The sequence below is a fragment of the Bos grunniens genome, chromosome 6, assembly GCF_055505025.1.
Source record: "Bos grunniens cultivar Pamir isolate PY7600 chromosome 6, Bosgru_T2T1.0, whole genome shotgun sequence".
Classification (NCBI taxonomy): Eukaryota; Metazoa; Chordata; class Mammalia; order Artiodactyla; family Bovidae; genus Bos; species Bos grunniens.
Window position 1 is genome coordinate 1,422,735 of NC_141170.1, and position 17,335 is coordinate 1,440,069.

The 17,335-nt window shown below is 65.7% G+C and overlaps 1 protein-coding gene across 2 annotated transcripts; it reads right to left on the bottom strand.

The window, feature by feature from the left end:
• Positions 1–2,417: 2,417 nt before the first annotated feature.
• Positions 2,418–16,692, bottom strand: MXD4 (MAX dimerization protein 4). Of its 2 annotated transcripts, XR_015165066.1 has the most exons (7): positions 16,491–16,692; positions 16,300–16,399; positions 12,723–12,752; positions 7,114–7,228; positions 5,860–6,022; positions 5,050–5,683; positions 2,418–4,466 (listed from the first exon to the last, which is right to left on the bottom strand). XR_015165066.1 is itself a non-coding variant. In XM_086404520.1 (6 exons), exons 1-6 carry the CDS (start codon positions 16,552–16,554, stop codon positions 5,526–5,528), a joined length of 630 nt encoding a protein of 209 aa, XP_086260646.1. In that variant the 5' UTR covers positions 16,555–16,692; the 3' UTR covers positions 2,418–5,525. The 2 variants fall into 2 exon arrangements, 1 of the variants encoding a protein (XP_086260646.1); XM_086404520.1 differs by having other exon boundaries at positions 2,418–5,683.
• Positions 16,693–17,335: the final 643 nt, after the last annotated feature.

Here is a 17,335-nt window from a genome sequence, read left to right on the forward strand (position 1 = left end):
GGAGAATCACCGTGGACAGCAGAGCCTGGCAGAGAGTCCATGGGGTGGCAGAGAGTCAGACACGACTGAGTGACAAGCACACAGCACAGGGAGTCAAAAGGTAAAGGGAGCCGGGAATGACTCTTCGTGAGAAAGTCTGACACCCGGCTGGACTAAACAGACCAAAACAACTGTGTTTGTTGTTTCCTTCCGATGAAAATCTTTTTTTCTCCTGTTGATATTAAAATGTGTTTTAGGTTTCGGACAACTTTTCAGAGGCATCAGACTGCAGTCTGATGTCGAAGGTCGTCTCTTCTCAGATGTAGTTTTGGGTGATGGTGGCGGGACTCCACCTTCCGAGTGGGAAGTGACACACAGCGTGAGAAGCTCTGTCCTGCAGTCACAAATGTGACAGATGGCAAGAGACAGAGGCAGGGGGTGTCCCATGCAGAGAGCGAGCCTGACAGCCAGAGAACGCGAGTCTGGATGAGTGTCCGCGTCCAGATGAACAAGAGGTGGCTTTCGTTCCACCTCTCCTCCTGCTCCATCCCGGCCAGGAGAACGCCATCCATGTGCCCTGCGCTGTGGGGCTGGCGGCGGGAGGGAGGAGAGCCAGCTTGTCTTCCATCACTCTGACAATCACGTGACACGGGAAAACAGTCCTCAAACTCCTGAGTGGGTGGGGTTGAGGCGCTGACCAAGATGACCCCCAGCCGGAGCTGCTGGAGGTGGGGGTGGGGCACCAGGGGCCTGGAGGGGGCTTGGGGTCCGGTAAAGAGCATCAGGACAGGCTGAGGAGGCAGGAGGCAACGAGGAAGGAGCAGAGCCACTGCGGACTAAATGGGCAAGAGATCCCGCCAGGGCTAGTGTGCCCCGCGGGCCTGGCCTGGCAAGGAGCTGGGAAAGGGAAGAAGTGAGCAGCCTGAGTAACCAGCTCAGACGAGCACCGATCCGGGCGGCCAAATCACGGCCATCAAAACTGACAGGAAGACTGACTTTCCAAGCTGCGAACAGAGGGGAGTGCGGAGGGACAGAGAGGGGCCGGGGTGGGCTTGGGTTGAGCCGAAGGCACAGGAGTGGATGGGGAGAGGGCAGGCAGCTGGGTTTAATCCTGGAGGTGACTGGGCAGCAAAACCACCGGAGGCTGTTCTGGACGCCAAGGAGAGCACGGGCAGGTGGCCCGCCTGGGTCAGGGGTGAAGGGGGCTGGCTATAAACCGGGCCTGGAGTGGGCTCAAGGCATTCGGTGTTGGAGGCTTCCCAGAGGGCTAGGGTCGGGTCACAGGGCACCACCTTCCAGCAGGTGACTGGAGGAAGGCAGGCGCCCTGCCTGAGACGCAGCTTCCTGTCTGTGAGACAGGCAGGGGGAGGACCTCGGCGCTAATCACCTGAAGCGTTCATGCCCTCAGTAAAAGATGGAAGGCCTTCCCGGTGGGCCTGTGGTTAGGACCATACTTCCCAGGCCGGGGGTGCAGGTTCAGTCTCTAGTTGGGGAACTAAGATCCCACATGCTGTGTGGCTCAGCCAAAAAAACTAAGATTTTTTTTTAAAAAAGTGGTGATTTAAACTCATAGTAATAGTTGGAATTCAGATACCCGCATTCACATTCAAGCCCAAGGGCTGGTGGCTCAAGGCCCCAACTGTGTTCCCGGCAAGATTCTCTTCTCTCCTAGAGGTGCCCCCAGGGACTCGCCCAGTACAAGAGGCCGGAGTACTGCTTTCTGCCGGGGGGACGGAGGAGGAACTGAGTCCCCAGGGGTCCCTCCAAATCCCCTCCTGCAGGCGCCCCTCACCTGCCCACAGACCTCAGGGAGCCGCCTCGCTGGGCTGCGGCTGGCCCGGGATGGCACCCCGGCTTCCCAGGAAAGCCCCACCCCAGTTCCCCACCCCTGGCGGGGCTCTTCCTCCTGGGGTGCCTCTGCTGGGGCCTCACACCCCCACCTGCACAACAGGGCGTTCCGGGGACACCAAGGCCAGGTCCGGGGGCTTCTCCCAGGGCCACCCTGAGAGCCAGTGGCCGCCATGCACGGAGGGCACTTGACACGGAGGCGGCTGAGGCACCGGCAAAGCTGAGCTGGCCGGCCCAGGACACCCTGAGGGCCCCGCTGTCCTCAGGATAGTGCCCCAGCCCCAGGGGCCAAGTCTGAGGCTGGCAGCAAGACCTCCCACCTGGCAAACAGACCCAGGAAGGTGGGGGCGGGGGGGGGGGGGGAATGGCTTCCACCTCAGTCCCACCTTCACCTCCAGGGGACGTCCAAGGAGGCAGCTCTGACACTGGGCTCCCAGAGGCCGGCTCCTAGGAAGGGGAGGCCCGTGGTCTGCAGGGTCTCCCAGAAAGCCGAGACTCCCGATATGGTGGTGAGGACCACCGAGGCCGCCCAGGGGACTGAGGGGACGGACGCCCAACACAGGGATGGAAAGAACGGGAAGACAGAGAGGTGAGGTATAAAAATCTGTATTTATGTTACAAAGACAGAACGGTACAGCACAGCCCCTCCCGGTGAACAGGCTGGGGTGGGGGCGGCCCTCTCTCTCTAGCAAGGATCTTGTTACATGCCCACCCGGCCAGCACCAGGCCCCCTGGGCAGCACCCCCCTCCCCCTGCCCCAACCTCCGACTCTGGCGCGGAACCTGCCCTGTGTCCAAGACATGGCTGGGGAGGTGTGGGGTCAGAGTCCTGCATGCATGCAGTGGGGAGGGCCCGGGTGAGCTGGCCCCGGAGAGATGGGGGTGGGAAAGTGGGGGAAGCCTGCCTCACCCGGCACATGGGGTTGCCTGGAGCCCCACAGGAGGCAGGGGCCTTCAGGACCACGGCTGGGCACACAGCCCCATCGCCAGGGAAGCGAGCTTGGGCGCCACGCTTCGAGACCCGCCCTGCATGGGGAGGGCCAGGGACACATGGACGGCCGGGGGCGGGGGGGGGCAGGGGGGGGCCTTCCTACGCCTCCCCAGCCAGCGGGGCCTGCGCTGAGGCGCGGGGGCTGCTGACCCAAACCCGAGCCCGGGCTTCTAGGATCACGGCCACCAAGAGCCACATGGGCATGAGAGCACACGGAGGAAGGGTGCAGGCACCCCCCGCCAGGGGCCCTGTTCTGGTCCCAGTTGCTTTCTACAGACCCCACAACACTCCGGTTTGCTCTTGACGACCCTCTGGTCCCCTTGGCCACCAGTGCAGGTGGCCGGGGGAGGGGAGGGCACGTGAGCAGCTCCAGCACAGACCCTCGCTGGCATCTGCCAGTGGCAAGGCGTCACATTTGGGGCCCCAGCATACCTGGCTGGCCAGTGAGGCCAACCTGCCCACCCCCTAGTCCACAGGGGAACCATGGCCTGCAAAGTCACAGGCTGAGCGTCTCCCGGCCAGGAAGGTCAGCTGAGGCCACAGTGGTCACCTGGGGAGGACTCTGCCGGCCAGAGCAGAACGTCTCCTGGGGGTTGGGGGTGAGGATGGGGGTGGCTGGAGAATTGATGCTCTAGAATTCAGAACACAGCTCCCCAGGAGCCTGCAGTCGCATGTCCTAAGGAAGGCTCTTAACTGTGGGTGATCCTGCCCTGCTCCGAGGGTGTGGGGTCCTTGCAAGGAACGGTCAGTGGATGAGCTCAGGCAGACAGGAGAAGCCCCTCTGGCCACGCTGGGCCCCAGAGGAACTGGAAGGAGGTACCAACAGTACAGTTCACCTTGCGACCGCCATAACACCCAGCTGCGTCCCCAGCCGCCCACACAGTCCCCGCCTCAACCTGCTCCCCACTGCCCTCCCAGGCCCCTGGAGGGCAGGTTCTGCGCCAGAGTTGTCTCCTGGGACCCCCTTTGTGCCTCAGCAGGCCACCCTCCTGGGGTAGACTCAAGTTCCCCACCCCCTCCCCGCCGCAATCTGGAAATTGGCAACGCACAAGAGAGGCAGACGCTACTGTGGGTCGGCCCACAGCCCCCCACCCAAATATTGCTGTGTGGTCCCCGGGGACAACGCCTTGGGGACAGAAGGCCAGGAGAAGCCTCCTAACGCCCAGGCCTGTCCACCCAGGGTGGACGTTTGTCTTCAGAAGCTGCCAGTGTCTGACATCCGGAGTCCTTGCTCAGGGTGGGGAGAAGGGAGGCTTCAAGCTGGGTACAGGAAGGAACCTATTTTTCGGGTTAGCGGTTCCCCCTCCCCCCCCACAGACCCTAGGAGGTCAGACTGCACAGCGGGGAAGGGGGGTCGGGAGGACCACAGGTCACAGCCCCTCCTGCCGGGGGACAGAGCGGAACCCTGCCGCCGCACAGCCCCCGGGCCAACCTGGCCAGGCAGTCTCGCTCCTAGGGGGCTTGGCTGCAGGGAGAGGGCCAGGAGGGCACCTGGGGGCGTCCCGTGAGCCACGCGGGAGATGCTGGTGGTGGCGGTCGGGGTGGGGCCAGACACGGGCACAAGGCACACTTGGACGACGGTGACAGACGGACGAGTCCCTGAGACGCTGGGTCGCTCCCACCCCTCAGCAAACAAGGACGCGATACGGCTAGGAAAATAGAGTAGAAAAAATCTCGTACAGGAAATAGGCGGCACACAGCGACAGCGGCCAAGTCAGCAGAGTGCTTTCTCTTTAAAAGTGTTTCTCCTTCGTTTGGGGAGAAAAGCTTGTCTCCCTGGAGCCCTGTTCTGGGCTGCTGGGAAATGCAGCAACGTTTTGCTTGGTGGTGTTTAAAGTGAGGTGAGAGAGCCTCTGAGGACCCAGTGGTTTCAACTCCCAGCCCCCACTGGGAGGAGTGCCTGCCCTGTGCAGTCTGGGCAGGTGGGCTGGGGGTGGGAGGGGGGACCAGGCACAGGCCAGGGGCTGGCATTTGCCCAACTGACCCCTGAAGGCCCCGGGACGTGTGCCCTCTGGGTCCAGTGACCACGTCTGTCTGCATGTATGCATGTGTGTGCGAGCAGGCGTGTGTGCCTAGGTGCGTGCGTGTGCACATCTGAGGGACCTAAGAACAGAGCAGAAGCCACCCGAATCAGGGTAGGGTAGCCTGGCAGCCCCCCCAGAAGCCCAGCCCTGGCTCCTGATGCCTGCAGGTGCAAAGGCTGCCGCCCACCCACGGTCCCAGGGTGCTCACCCGAGTCCCGCCCTTCACGGATCCCTCCGTCCACGCCTCAGGAGCCTACGTGGACCAACAGACAGATGGACGTATGGACAGAGAGCCACGCTTCCTTCCTCGGTCCACTCCTTTCTGCTGGGATCCGGGGTTGGGGTCTGAGCTCCCTGTGGTGGTCATTAAGCCCCTCACACGGCGCCCGCCGAGGTTTGCAGCAATGACATTTAATACTTCTGGAATGATTGGGTATCTGAGAACACGCTGTGGGCGGCTATGCTGGGCTCCCGGATGTGGGAGCTGGGCCCCGCCTCCCGAAGGGGTCCCTGCCCGGGTGGGAGGAGCGGGCGGCGCGGCGGGCCCTGACCGGCAGGCGGGCAGCCCGGGCGGCGGCGGAGCTTCCAGAATGGCACAGCAGTGGGCCCATGGAGAGGCTTCAAGGACCGGAGGGTCGACGCGCTCGGCCGGGCGGGCGGGCCGAGGAGCGGGGAGGGCAGCGCCTACGAGAGGCCAGGGCGGCCGGGCCGCCTGCAGGGGGGCCCGAAGCTGCCGTGGCTGCAGCCGCCGCCCCGCAGGCTGTAGTGGTCGTCCACGTCACTGCCGCTGCCCACACTGTCCAGCTCGCCGGGGCCAAACTCCATGCCCTCGACGTCCACTTCTGCGGAGAACGGAAGGGCCGGGTTAGCGCCGGGCCCCCGAAGGGCCCCCCACTGTCCCTGGCCCTCTGGGGAACCCGGCCTAGCTTCCTCATCCCGTCCCGGGGGCCACACCTCGAGCAAGCGCCGCCCCCACCCCGCGGCTGCCAACAGGCCAGCCCCCCACCCCAAGGCCCACCTTGCTCCGAGTCGTCGGTGGAGACGGCGGAGCCCGTGCTGTCGGTGCGCACGCGCTCCAGGCTCTGCGCTGACAGCTGCTCCAAGCGCCGCTTCAGGAAGCGGTGCTCCCGCTGCAGCTGCTCCTTGATGCTCAGCGCCCGCCGGTCCTGCTCCTCCAGTTTCTGGGGTAGGGGGGGTGCCGAGCTGTGAGCCTGAGGGTGGGGGGTGCGCCCCAGGGCACCCAGCCTGGGCAGACCCAAAGGCCTGACGCACCCCTCGTTGTCGCCCCCTCAACCCCAGCGTCTATGCTGGGTGCCCCCAACCCCCCAGCCCTGTGCTCTGCGTCTGCTGATGGCCTCCAGTTTCTGGGGAGGGGTGGCACCCCCACACACACCGGGATGCCCCAGGGCACCCAGCCTGGGCAGACCCAAAGGCCTGACGCACCCCTCCTCTCCGCTCCCCACCCCTGCCCCCCAGTGCTGTGTTCTGCCTCTCCTGACAGCCTCCAGTTTCCAGGGGTGGGGACGCCCCCCCACACACACCAGGACACCCCAGGGCACCCAGACTGGGCGGGACCCAAAGGCCTGATGCACGCCTCCTCACCGCCCCCTGCCCCCAACCCCCAGCCCTGTGCCCTGCGTCTGCTGACCACCTCCAGAAGGCCCATGGCCACCAGCCAGCTTGACCAAACCAAGTCACGAGTGGGCCTAGAGCCTGGGACAGCGCCACCCAGCCCTGGCCTGGCACTCCAACTCAGACGACACCCTGCCTGCACAATCTGGCAGCCACCTGCCTGCCTGCCCTCTGCACACCTCCCAGGGCACGGAGCCACAGCCTCAGTGAGGGCCCCAGGGCACCAGCTGAGTCCCCTCAAGACCCTGCACGGGGGAGCCCACACCCACGCCATCGGGGGGCCCTGCGGGAGGACTGAACCCACACTGGTGGGTCCCCAAACCCACCCCTCAGTCTTAAGGCCTTGAAGGCCAGCCCCTGGCAACGTCTCACTCAGCCCACACCCCACTGCCAGCTCCTAGAGACCAACCCCTATGCCTGCTCAGAGCCTGTCCCCACGCCAGGGCCTTGGGGGGCAATCTACAGCCCACCCCCCGACCCATGCCCCACAGAACCCAACCTGCACCCGCCGCGCCTGAGCCCCTCACCCACCAGAGACCGCGAGCCCCCATGGAGCCCCTGCTGGGCGGCCCACAGCCCTTCCTCAGGCCCCGGGGTCCCTCCCCAGGGTGGCGGGGCCGCGAGGGGGAACCCTGCTCACCTTGATGTGCATCTTGGCACGCTTCAGGAGGCTCAGTGTGGTGTGGCGTGTGCTGTCCGGGCCCAGGGGCACCAGCTGCTTGAGCTGCTCCAGGTAGAGCCGGAGCTTGGCTCGTCTGAAAGACCCAAAGACGTGACAGTCAGGCAGAGGCAGCTCGGCCCATGGGGCAGGTCAGCGGAGCAGACTGAGGGCTCAAGGGCAAGGGGGGCAGGGGGCCAGCAGACTCCCACACAGACCTGCCTGCCCAGGGCCGCTCCCGGGCGCCTCCCAGCCCGGCTGGCAATGCCCCCCAGCCCCCTGGCACCCACGGCCTGCCAGAAGCCCCAGTGGAGGAACAGGCCCTGAGGCTGGGCCCGAGTGGCCAGCACGGCCCTCGGGGCCCCGAGTGCTGCCGCAAGACTCCGAGAGCCCCGGCTCCCCCGCTGTCCCCTCCCTCCACGGTGGGGTCCAGAAGCCTCATGGGGACAACCTGAAGGAGAAGCAAGGACGCCGGTCAGGCTTCCCAGAGCGCAGTGGTCCAGGACGCCCCCGAAGAGCTCTCCACCCCAAGAGAGAAGCTCCGCCTTGCCAAGCACAGGATGCTCCCTGGGCACTCTCATCACCATGGCAACGTGAGTCCATCTGCGTCAGGGAAGGCCACGGACAAGCCCCCCACCTGCTTCCGGGACCCCTTTGGAAACCGCCTCACTCTAGACCCTGTCCCTGTGTCCACGCGGGCGAATGCAGTCTCCTCACGAAACCCTGAGACCCAACAGCATCCGCTCAGGTCAGGGCCTTGGGCAAGGAGCCGTGACGGGGAAGAAGCGCCCTTCTTCCCCGGCTCCCCTCGTCAGGGTCAGGTGGCCAGGCTCACCGTCAAAGCACGCTGATGGCCAGGAGCCTCTGCTATGTCCATGTGTCCACTGGAGCCCGTGCAGGCCACCCAAGTGGTTCCCAAACCAAGCTGCCCGCTCAGCCGACACTCTCAGGACAGGGAGGAGGGCAGGTACCCCCAACCCCGGCCAGGCTCTGCCACCCCACTGCCCTGCCATCACCAGAGCCAGCGTGCACGCCCTCCTCCTCGGGTGCCAACCCTGGCAGCTCCACCTTTCAATGCCCTTGTTCCAAAGCCAGCCTCCCTCAGTCTCTGGAAGGAAAGCGGGCCATGATGGCCACGTCCCTTGGACAGAGGGGGCCCCTAAAGTGCAGAGACAGAGGGTGCAGGAGCCCCCCGCCCCCGCCGTGATAACAGCCCCATCTGATGGGGGGAGGGCTGACCCAGCTGCCAGGGCCAGTCACCCACGTCCACACAGCACCGTCCTGCAGCCCAGTGCCTTGCCAGCGGGCACCCCAGCCCCAGGCAGCACGGCCTAGAGTTCTCCAGGTGAACTTGAGCTTGACCTTAGACAGAACATCCAGAATACGAGACTGAGGCTGAGCTCAGTCCCCAGGCCGCTCGGAGCAGGGCCGTGGGCGCCAGGGCTGAGAGAGGGGCCCGCAGCGGGCTCACAGCCCGATGGCCTCAGGCCCCAGTGAACAGCTTCGTGCATAAGCACGGCTTGCAATCAGAGACCCCTGGGGCCCCCTGGCCTGCCACCTGCAGCCAGCTCACGAGTGGGGCTCCCTGTGCACTCAGGCAAATGGCCGTGCTTACAACCCACCATCTGAGCACACACGCAGTATGTGATCTTTTGTGGAAAACCAGAAGATGCAAATCAAAAGGAAAAAAAGTGAATGAAAAGGAACCCCCATGTTCCGCCACCCAGAGACAACCACGTCATCTGAGGGTACTCCACATTTCCATGCCATGACCAGAGTGGACGTGTCAGCAGACAGAGCAGCCTGTGTGACAAGTGACCCAAGGACCAGTCAAAAAATAAAGCAGTAAACGCACACGAGAGACTCCACAGGACACAATGAAGGGCAGGAAGCACGCGTCTCCACGTGACGTGGTTGGCAACATTTATTTCTTTGGCTTTGTGCGTTCTTTTCTATTTTCCAGGTTCTCTATGCTAAAAACCCACATGTTACTTTTACAATCAAGGAAAGACACATTTGTACAAGGAAGAAAAAACACAGGTAAAAGACAAATAACAGTGGGAAGATATCTGCAATACACATAAAAGACAAATGGTTAGTATTCGTGACATTTTCAGTTCGCGCACGTCAAAAATAAAAAGAAGAGTACCCTTCTGTGAAAACAGGCAAAGAACACAAACAGGCAAGTTGCAGAATGTGAACGGCTAATCTAACACAAAACCGACACCATCTCACCACGACCCAGAAAGGAGAACTCGCCCAGGAGATGCTGATTTGGGCTGAAACTGAAAAGGTGTGACTTGCTGTTGGGCTGCCCAGAGGGCACTCACAGCCTCCTTGGTGGGGTGGCAGTTCTGAAGGGCCACCGAGGCGGCTCAACCCTCAACGGGCATTTCTAGGTCCAGCATCTTGGCCCCATGAATCCATCTCCACCTCCATACCCACAAGACCCGACCCAACCCTACGGCAGTACCGTCTGCGCTTCCTGGAGAGCCATCAGGAAGCACCCGGTGGGCACACAGGACAGACAGACCGTGCGTAGGCGTCGGGGGAAAAGGCAAGTTAGGAAGTAGCGGGTGGCAAGGTTCCACTCCCGTCCCTGAGGGCCACGTGGGAGAGGGTGGCAGGCTCAGCACCCAGCTGCCCAGGATGCTGCCCCTGGGAGGGGGGCATGGGGGCTGGGGGTCCATGCTTGCCCACGACGTCCGTGAACAGAGTTCTTTAGAAGTCAGAAAGAAGCTTCTTAAGAGACAAGGAGAAGCCGCTGGCTACAGCCACGCCATGCTCTCAGGATGAGCTGTCCAGCCAGCCTCAGGACGGGGAGCATCCAGATGGGCTGCAGGGCCAGCGGTGGGGCCCTGGGCAGGCCCCAGGGTCCATCCCCATGGGGAATGGGCCTCCTCCCACCTCTCAGAGCCGGAGGGGTGTGCGAAGGAGCCGGGCGACACTGGGCTCGGCCCGGCCCGCCTCAGGAGCTGCTACAGTGCCAGGCCCTCCACCAGTGCCCCGCGGCACCCGGCATTCCTGGGAGCCCTGAACACCTGCCGCTTCCTGCAGGAACCCTGTGTGGACTGGGGGACAGACCCACACAACTGCTTAATGCTAATGGCAGCTCCTGCCCACAGCTCAGCCCCTGACACGGGCCCTACCAACTTGTCTCCAAAAGCCCCGCTCCTCACCAGGCGGCCCGGGCCCGAAGAACAGGGCGGCCGCACTCTGAAGTGCCCCAGACCTGGCTCCAGGGCAGAGGCGACACGGACAGTGACCCACAGACCCTCGGGGGCTGAGACGGGGGGCAAGCAGCCCACTCCCCCTGTACTGACTGCTGGGAGAGGGCAAGGCCTAGTGGGGCTGCACCAGGCAGACGGGGCAGCTGCCAGCAGACCTCCTGTGCAGGGACCGACACATAGGAGCCGAATAACCACGTCCACGATGGGGAGACAGAGGTGAGCAGGGCTCCACCCAGGGCCCCAGGCTGGCCTTTGGGAGGGGGGACTGCCCCACCATGGGATACCAAGGGCCCCCTCTGCCCTACAAAAGCGAAAGCCTGGAGCTGAGCCACGGGCGCCAAGGAACACGGCCACTGCGGCCCAGTCACGGGGTCAGAAGCCGAGCTCTGGCCCTGGAAGACTGGCCAGACCTGCGGTCTCTGCGGAGGGGACAGAGGAGGCACAGGGCAGGGTGGGCTAGGGGGTCCGCCGGCTCAGAGGCCTGGGAAGCGGAAGCCCACTGGCCCAAGGTGGCACACCTCCAGGGAAGCCAGTGTCCAGGGAAAGTGACCCCCAGATGCTTCCTGCTTTCCCGGGGACAACAGGCGGCCCTTCCTGTGGCCAGCAGCCAGGCGCATCCGGCACCAGCCCCAGGCAGCCACAGGCCGAACCACAGCTGAGGTCCCCAATACGGTCCCCAGCTCCAGGACCCTGGGCTCCTCAGAGCTGACCAAGCCTGCCTTCGGGCCGGCCAGGAACAGAGGCCCCTGCGCTGGGCTGGGCAGGGGGACACACAGAGACCCCAGGCCACCCACCACCCCATCCCTGTCTCAAAAGGGCCCCGGAGGCCCAGCCTCAGGACTAGCTCTGGGAGACGGAGGCTGATGCCAAGGCCAAGGTCAAGGGGCAGCTGTAGGGGTCAAAGGCCAGCCCTCGTCCCCCTCCTCCTCCTCCTCTGTCTGCCATGTCCTCATTGCACACCCTCCTCCATCATCATCCCCCTCTGTCTGCACTGGAGGGCCATTCTCCAGGTACCACCCCGGGAAGCCTTCCCCAGGGCACACCCCCGCCCCTGCCGGCCCAGGCTCCCAGCCCCAGTCAAGCCTGGCCATCTCCTCTGGCCAGGGAGCCACCCAGGGCCAGGCAGGTTCTCTCAGGAACCCCCCAAAAGCACAGGAGCGGTCCAGGAAGCGCAGCTCCTCCAGAGAACACGGCGTCCTGTCCCCACTCAGCACCCGCCCAGCAGAGGCCCCGATCCCAGGGGGGCGGAAGCTGGCGCTGCCGTGGGCGTAGGCGTGGGGGTGGGGACAGAGAGAGAGCCAGCCGAGCTCCAGAGCAAGCTGCGACCGGCCACCTCGTGTGTAGACCCCCGGGCCCCACCCCACTCCAGGCCTAGAGATCAGGGAAGAACCGGCCCATCCGAAGATAGGAGCAGAGGTCAGAAGAAAGCTACCACTCACGTCTCCGGGGAGTCACCCCGGTCCCGGCCTCGGGGCTCCTGGACACACCCACGGCTCCCTGTCAGTCCTGCTGGGGTCGGTCACAATGACACCTGTCCCAGAGGCCGAGCCTGGCCAGGCCTGCTCCCCGCTGCAAAGGGAGGCCCGCAGCCGGACCACAGGCCTGGGCCAGCCAGGGGGTGGAGGGCCAGCGGAGGGCATAGGGCCCTGGGGTTCATCGGGGCTGTGGGGGGAAGCCTCTCCAGGCCACTGTGCTGCCCTTCTCACCTCAGGCCCCACGCTCCTCAGAGGAGGACCAGAGCGGGCCCAGCTCTGTGGTCGGCAGGCAGGCATGAAGCAGGCCTGCCCCAGATCCTGCCCGGGGCAGAGCTTCCCACCAGGCCCACGTGGCCAGGCCCTGGCTGCCCACCCCACTGCCTGTGGACAGGACCACTTGGAACTCCTCGGAAGTCAGGCCCCAAGGCGCCCGGGGCCCCCAGACGGAGAGGGTCAAACCTTCCCCGTAGGTGGCCAGCATCCTAAAGACTTAAGACGAACTGTTCCCAGAAGGGTTCGGACATCCCAAAACAGATGGGCTCCTCTTCCAGGGAGCCGGCCCTCACTGACACACAGCACACACGGCCCCACCCCAAGTCCCTGACCCTCCACACAGACCCCCTGCTTCTGGATCTCCCAGGCTGAGCTCCCAAGGGCAGGAAGGACCTGGAGCCCCAGCCCCGCCAGCTGGCTTAGCAGAACCGGGGAGCAGAGCCCAGCCGCCTGCACTCCCCGGACAAGGGCCTGCCCAGCAGCGTGCTGAGCCAGGCCAGGAGGCAAAAGGCAGGGAGAGGGGGTGAGGGGTGGCTGCAACACTTCCTCGGCAGAAGGGCAGGTGGGAGGAGCCAGGAGGTTCACACGGTGGGTGAGGGAAAAGACCACTTACCTGTGCTTTTCTAGCTCATTGTGTGAGGACCTGTTTGGAGAAACAAAGACAGAGCTCAGTTCACTGCCCACCACCAGGGCAGGGGGCGCGGGCCCCGCCCGGGGGTCCGGAGAGCTCACTGCACTGCCCACCACCAGGGCAGGGGGCGCGGGTCCCGCCCGGGGGTCCGGAGACCTTGCAGACGGCACGAAGGGAGTCTGGGCCTCAGGAAGCTGAGGGTTGGGGCAGACGAGCAGCGGATGACTGGAAGCTAGGGAAACTCACCCCCAGTGACCAAGAGACAGAGGGGTGCTGCCATGTCCACGGTGCCTAGCCAGCAGGAGGGCCTGGGCCCCTTCCAGAGCTGTGGGCCAGGCCCGCGGAGCAGCAGCAGCCAGCCCTGGGACTGACCACCCTCTGTTCCCAAGGCGGCTGGGCACCGAGCCACCTGCATCTTCAGCTGCCCACTCCCCGAGGCCAGTAGGGCACTGGGAGCCACCTGGGCTGGCACAGAAGGCCAAGTGCTGGCCGGTAGGCACAGAAGCCAAGCCTGGGGACCCAAGCACCCCGGCCCAGCATCACCAGCCAGGGTACTGCCCCACCCCATCCGGCTCACACAGCCAGAGGCTCACAGCTCGCCATTCCCATGGGGACGCCCTGCGAGCAGAGTGGTCCCAGGCCAGGGGGCATCAGCCTAGAAGGCAGCCTTTGAGACACGAGTGCTTCTGGGCCGGCGGGAGACCGAGGCCAGCCCTCTGCTTTCCTGCGGGGCTGAGGCCTGGGAGGACCAGCCTCTCTGGGGCCGGCGGCCCCCTCTGCTGCCCAAACCCTGCCGCCTTTGGACGGAAGCACAGAGTCCGAGCACCAGAGAGAGCAGGGCCGTGGGAACGCCCTGCGGGACGGAGGCAGTGCAACCAAGCTCCTGGGTTCAGGTCACCCTCTTCGTGCAGGCAAGAAGGCGGCAAGCCAGCTGGGGCCCTGAGGCTCCCCGGGCGGCCTCACGAGTGGGCAGAGGACCCAGGCCACCTCAGAGCGCAACCAGATGGGCCCCGGGCCCGTGCCCCGCTCCCTCCTGGAGCCCTGCCACCTCCACCCGCCCACCCTCACCCTCCTGTTCCGGGAACCCGGGGTCAGGTGTCTCCCATCCCGACCCCATGGGCTCACCTATCCAGCCTGCCTCTGACACCTGCCATGGCTCGGGGTCCCAGCACAGCCCCGCGGGCCCAAGGCCTCCTCTCCTCCCACCTGGGCAGCTGGCTCCCGGGCGCCCTGTGGAGCCTCAGAACCTCCACGTTCCAGGGCCTCGAGGGCTTCGCTGGTCACATGGGCTGGGCAGGGAGCCTCCGAACCTCTGCCAGGGCTGGCGGGGCGGGGGCACAGCCATCAGGCTCCTTGCTGGCCTGGATGGCAGCCCGGTGCTGCAGATCTGTGGGTCTGCTCACTTGTAAGGGGCGTGAGGGGCGGCCAGAGTCCTTTGGCGAGGGGCCTGGTGGCCTGACCCTCACAGACGGACGCAGCGCTGCTCGGGCAGCCTGGGCACACAGAGGGGCCAGAGCCCTCCTGAAGCTCTCCCCTCGTCCCCGACGCTTGCAGAGCCCTGTGGGGAGATTGTCACTTGGGTCCCAGGATCACAGCGGCCTGGGGAGGGAGGGGCTGCCTGCCCAGGGCCCTGCTAGGTGGGTCCCCGCTATCACCACTGGCTCCTCCCTTTAACCCCTCAAAGGAGGCACTCTTGTGCCCACTTCCCTATAGGACCGGATCCCTGACCAGGGGCCAGCTCCTGTCCCCACCTGCTGAACCAGTGCCCCTTCCAGTAGCCCCGGCAATGGTGGGGGTCACTGTCTTCCCCAGCATGCACTGCCTTTCTGCCCCACCTCCCAGGCCTCATCCTGGTCCCCTCTGTGCCCACCCCTTCCCCCTCCTAAGGGGGACACAGACCTTGCATGTGTGCAGCTGCCCCGCCAAGTCAGGCCTTTACATCCTGTGCCCTGAACCACCCTGGCCCCTGGTCTGGACTGCCTGATGCCCTGCTGGGCCAGGACAGCCACGTGGGGTGCCCTGGGAGCTCTGGGGTGACTAAAGCACTGGGCTCCCCCAAGAGGAGCAGCAGGGAGGTGCACCCTGGCTCGGAAGACCCTCTGGGTCCCTCCTGAGTGCCCTCAAGGTCTCCACCCCAGCAGAGCGCTGGGGGCAGAGGGCCCACCTCAGAACAGGAGCCCTAGAGACGGAAGGGCGGCCCTAGCAAATGGTTCAATCTCCTGTGCCTCCCTTTCCTCAGCTCCAGAGATAAAAATAACATCTCCTTCGTGGGGCTGGGTGGCCATTAACTAGCACGTGCAACAGAGCCCTAGCTATGCTCTTGGTTACTGGCTTTGAGTATCCGAACCATAGGACTGAAAAGTCACCGCCCAAAGTTTTCCATGGGTGGCAGGGTGCTTGGGACAGTAGGAACCAACAGCAGGGGCCCAGCTGGCTCACCGAGGAGACCCAAGGTCCTGTTGTCCCCCCACCCACACACACCCTGCCCCAAATGGTCCCCAGTGGGGGACCCGGGGCTGGGACTCAGAGGCATGTGCAGCTAGAACAGATGGAGACTTCACCGCTTTCTTGCCAGGCCCAGGGCGCCAGGACGTCACAGGAGATGGGTCCCTGTGCCAGCCTTTCTGTTTCCCAAGAACGAGCAGGCCACAGGAATGAGCCGCACCCTCTGCCAAGAGGCCCCCAAGCCCCCTGGAAGGGCAGCTCCCAGCCTGGCGACATGGGCCAGAACCAACATGGGCCGCTGGGCACTGCCAGGTGTGCTATGGTCCCCAGGGCAGCCAGAGAGTGGAATCCCCCAGGGGGCCCTAGCTGAGGATTCTTTCTCCCACCCAGACACGTGCACCCGGGCTTTCGGGCTTCCTCAGCCTGGGTCCCAGGCCAGGCTGCAGCACACCAGCCTGCAGCCTCTCCCGGCCCCTTAGGAAAAGGGCCTCTGACCCAAAAGACAGGGACCCCGGCACTAATCGCTGGAGATTCACTTGGGTCAGGAGGCTGGGTGGGAGCGATGGGCACCGTGTGAGGGCCCGGGGGCCCGGGGCAGGGCCTCCAGCCTGCAGATCCCGGGGACCTGGGGGCACTCGGCCCAGCACCCGGGCTCGGCTCTTAGCGGAGATGCAGCCCACCGGCCCGCAGCGGGCAGAGGTCAGGACCAGCGGCCCCACGCTGCTTCCGCACCGAACCTTAGTTTCCCCAGACCCAGGGGGCACCGGCCAGCGCCCCTGACAAGTTTCTTCCAGCGCGGTAAAGTTCAGAACAAGTCTGGGGCGGAGAGCCGCCCCGGGAGGAGACCCCGGGCGACGGGCGCTGTACGCGTGGCACTGTTTACGCGAGAGGCCGAGGAGGCGCGGCCCGCGGGGAAGATGGCGACGGGGCGGGCGCGGCCGGCCGGGCGGGGCTGCGGCGGCCCGGGCGCCTCCTCCTCCAGGCGGGCCGCCGGGCCGCGCGGGCTAGGGTCGGGCCCGGGGTGGGGAGCGCGCTCCGGGGCGGGCGGGGGGCGTAAAGCTCCGCGGCCCGGGCAGAGGAGGGGGACGCCGCGCGAGCGAGCGGGGGGCGGTACCTGTTGTTCGGGGCCTTGCGCACCAGGCCGGCCGCCTTTGTTTTCTTCCTGGCGAAGTCGCCGTCGAAGGGCAGCACCGACGCGTAGCCGTGCTCGGCCTCTGCGGACAGACGGCGCGGTCAGCGGGCCCCCGGCCTCGGCCCCGCCCGCCCGCCCGCGGTCCGGTCGCACAAAGGGGCGCAGGGCTCTACCTCGGTCCCTGCGCTCCAGGTACTCGGCCGCCTCCAGCAGGATCAGCAGGGAGTTCAGCTCCATCCTCCCGCCTGCCCGCCCCCGGCGTGAGCGCTTCGGGACGGCGGCGGCCGCTGCCCGGCCGGCTCCGCTCGCCGCCCGCCCCGCGCGCCCGGCGGCCCCACTTCCCCAGACGCCCGCGGACTCCCCGAGCGCTCGGCTGCCACCCCTCCGCCTCGCGGCCCTCAAATTGACACATAAGGGCGAGCGGCGGCCGGCGCAGCAAATGGGAGCCGGTGCTCGGGCGGCGGGGGCGGGCCCTGGGTCCAGCCGGGGCCAATGGGAGCCGGCCGCACGCCTCAGGCGGGGCCGAGAATGTTGACAGCTGCGAAGCTCCGCTCCGATAGGCCCGCCGCGGTAGTAACAATTTAGAAGCCCAAGCTTAGCAACAGCACGTGGGGGCCCGGCCCCCGCGCCCGCTGATTGGAGGCCGGCGTGCATGTTAAGTAGGCGCCTCGCGCCTATTGGCCCAGAGAGGGCCATGTAAAGTAGGGCCGGCGGAGCCAATGGTCGGCCGCGGGGCGCGCGGCCAATGAGGGCGCCGCGGCCGGACGCGTTGCCGAGAGGAAGCGGAGCGCGGCGGGGCCGCCCTCCGCCCGGCCCCCGCACGAGTGCCCGATGGGGCTCGGAGAGCGATCCGGACACCCAGCCGGTCCGCCGGTCCGCTGATCCGCGTCCTCTGCGCAAGAACCTGTCGCCCTGAGCCTGCTGCCGCACTGGCTTCGCGGAAGTTCGGGTCCTCGCGGTGTCCTCGGGGGTCTCCCGTGAGGCTGCAAAAAAACGACAACCCTCCCCGCCAGACACA

Coding starts and splice junctions, on each gene's coding strand:
- MXD4 (XM_086404520.1), bottom strand. CDS start 16,554: ATGGAGCTGAACTCCCTGCTGATCCTGCTGGAGGCGGCCGAGTACCTG. Junction 7,229..12,722: donor AATGAGCTAGAAAAGCACAG/GTAAGTGGTCTT, acceptor TGGGTCTTTCAG/ACGAGCCAAGCTCCGGCTCT. Junction 6,023..7,113: donor GTGCCAAGATGCACATCAAG/GTGAGCAGGGTT, acceptor CCCCTACCCCAG/AAACTGGAGGAGCAGGACCG.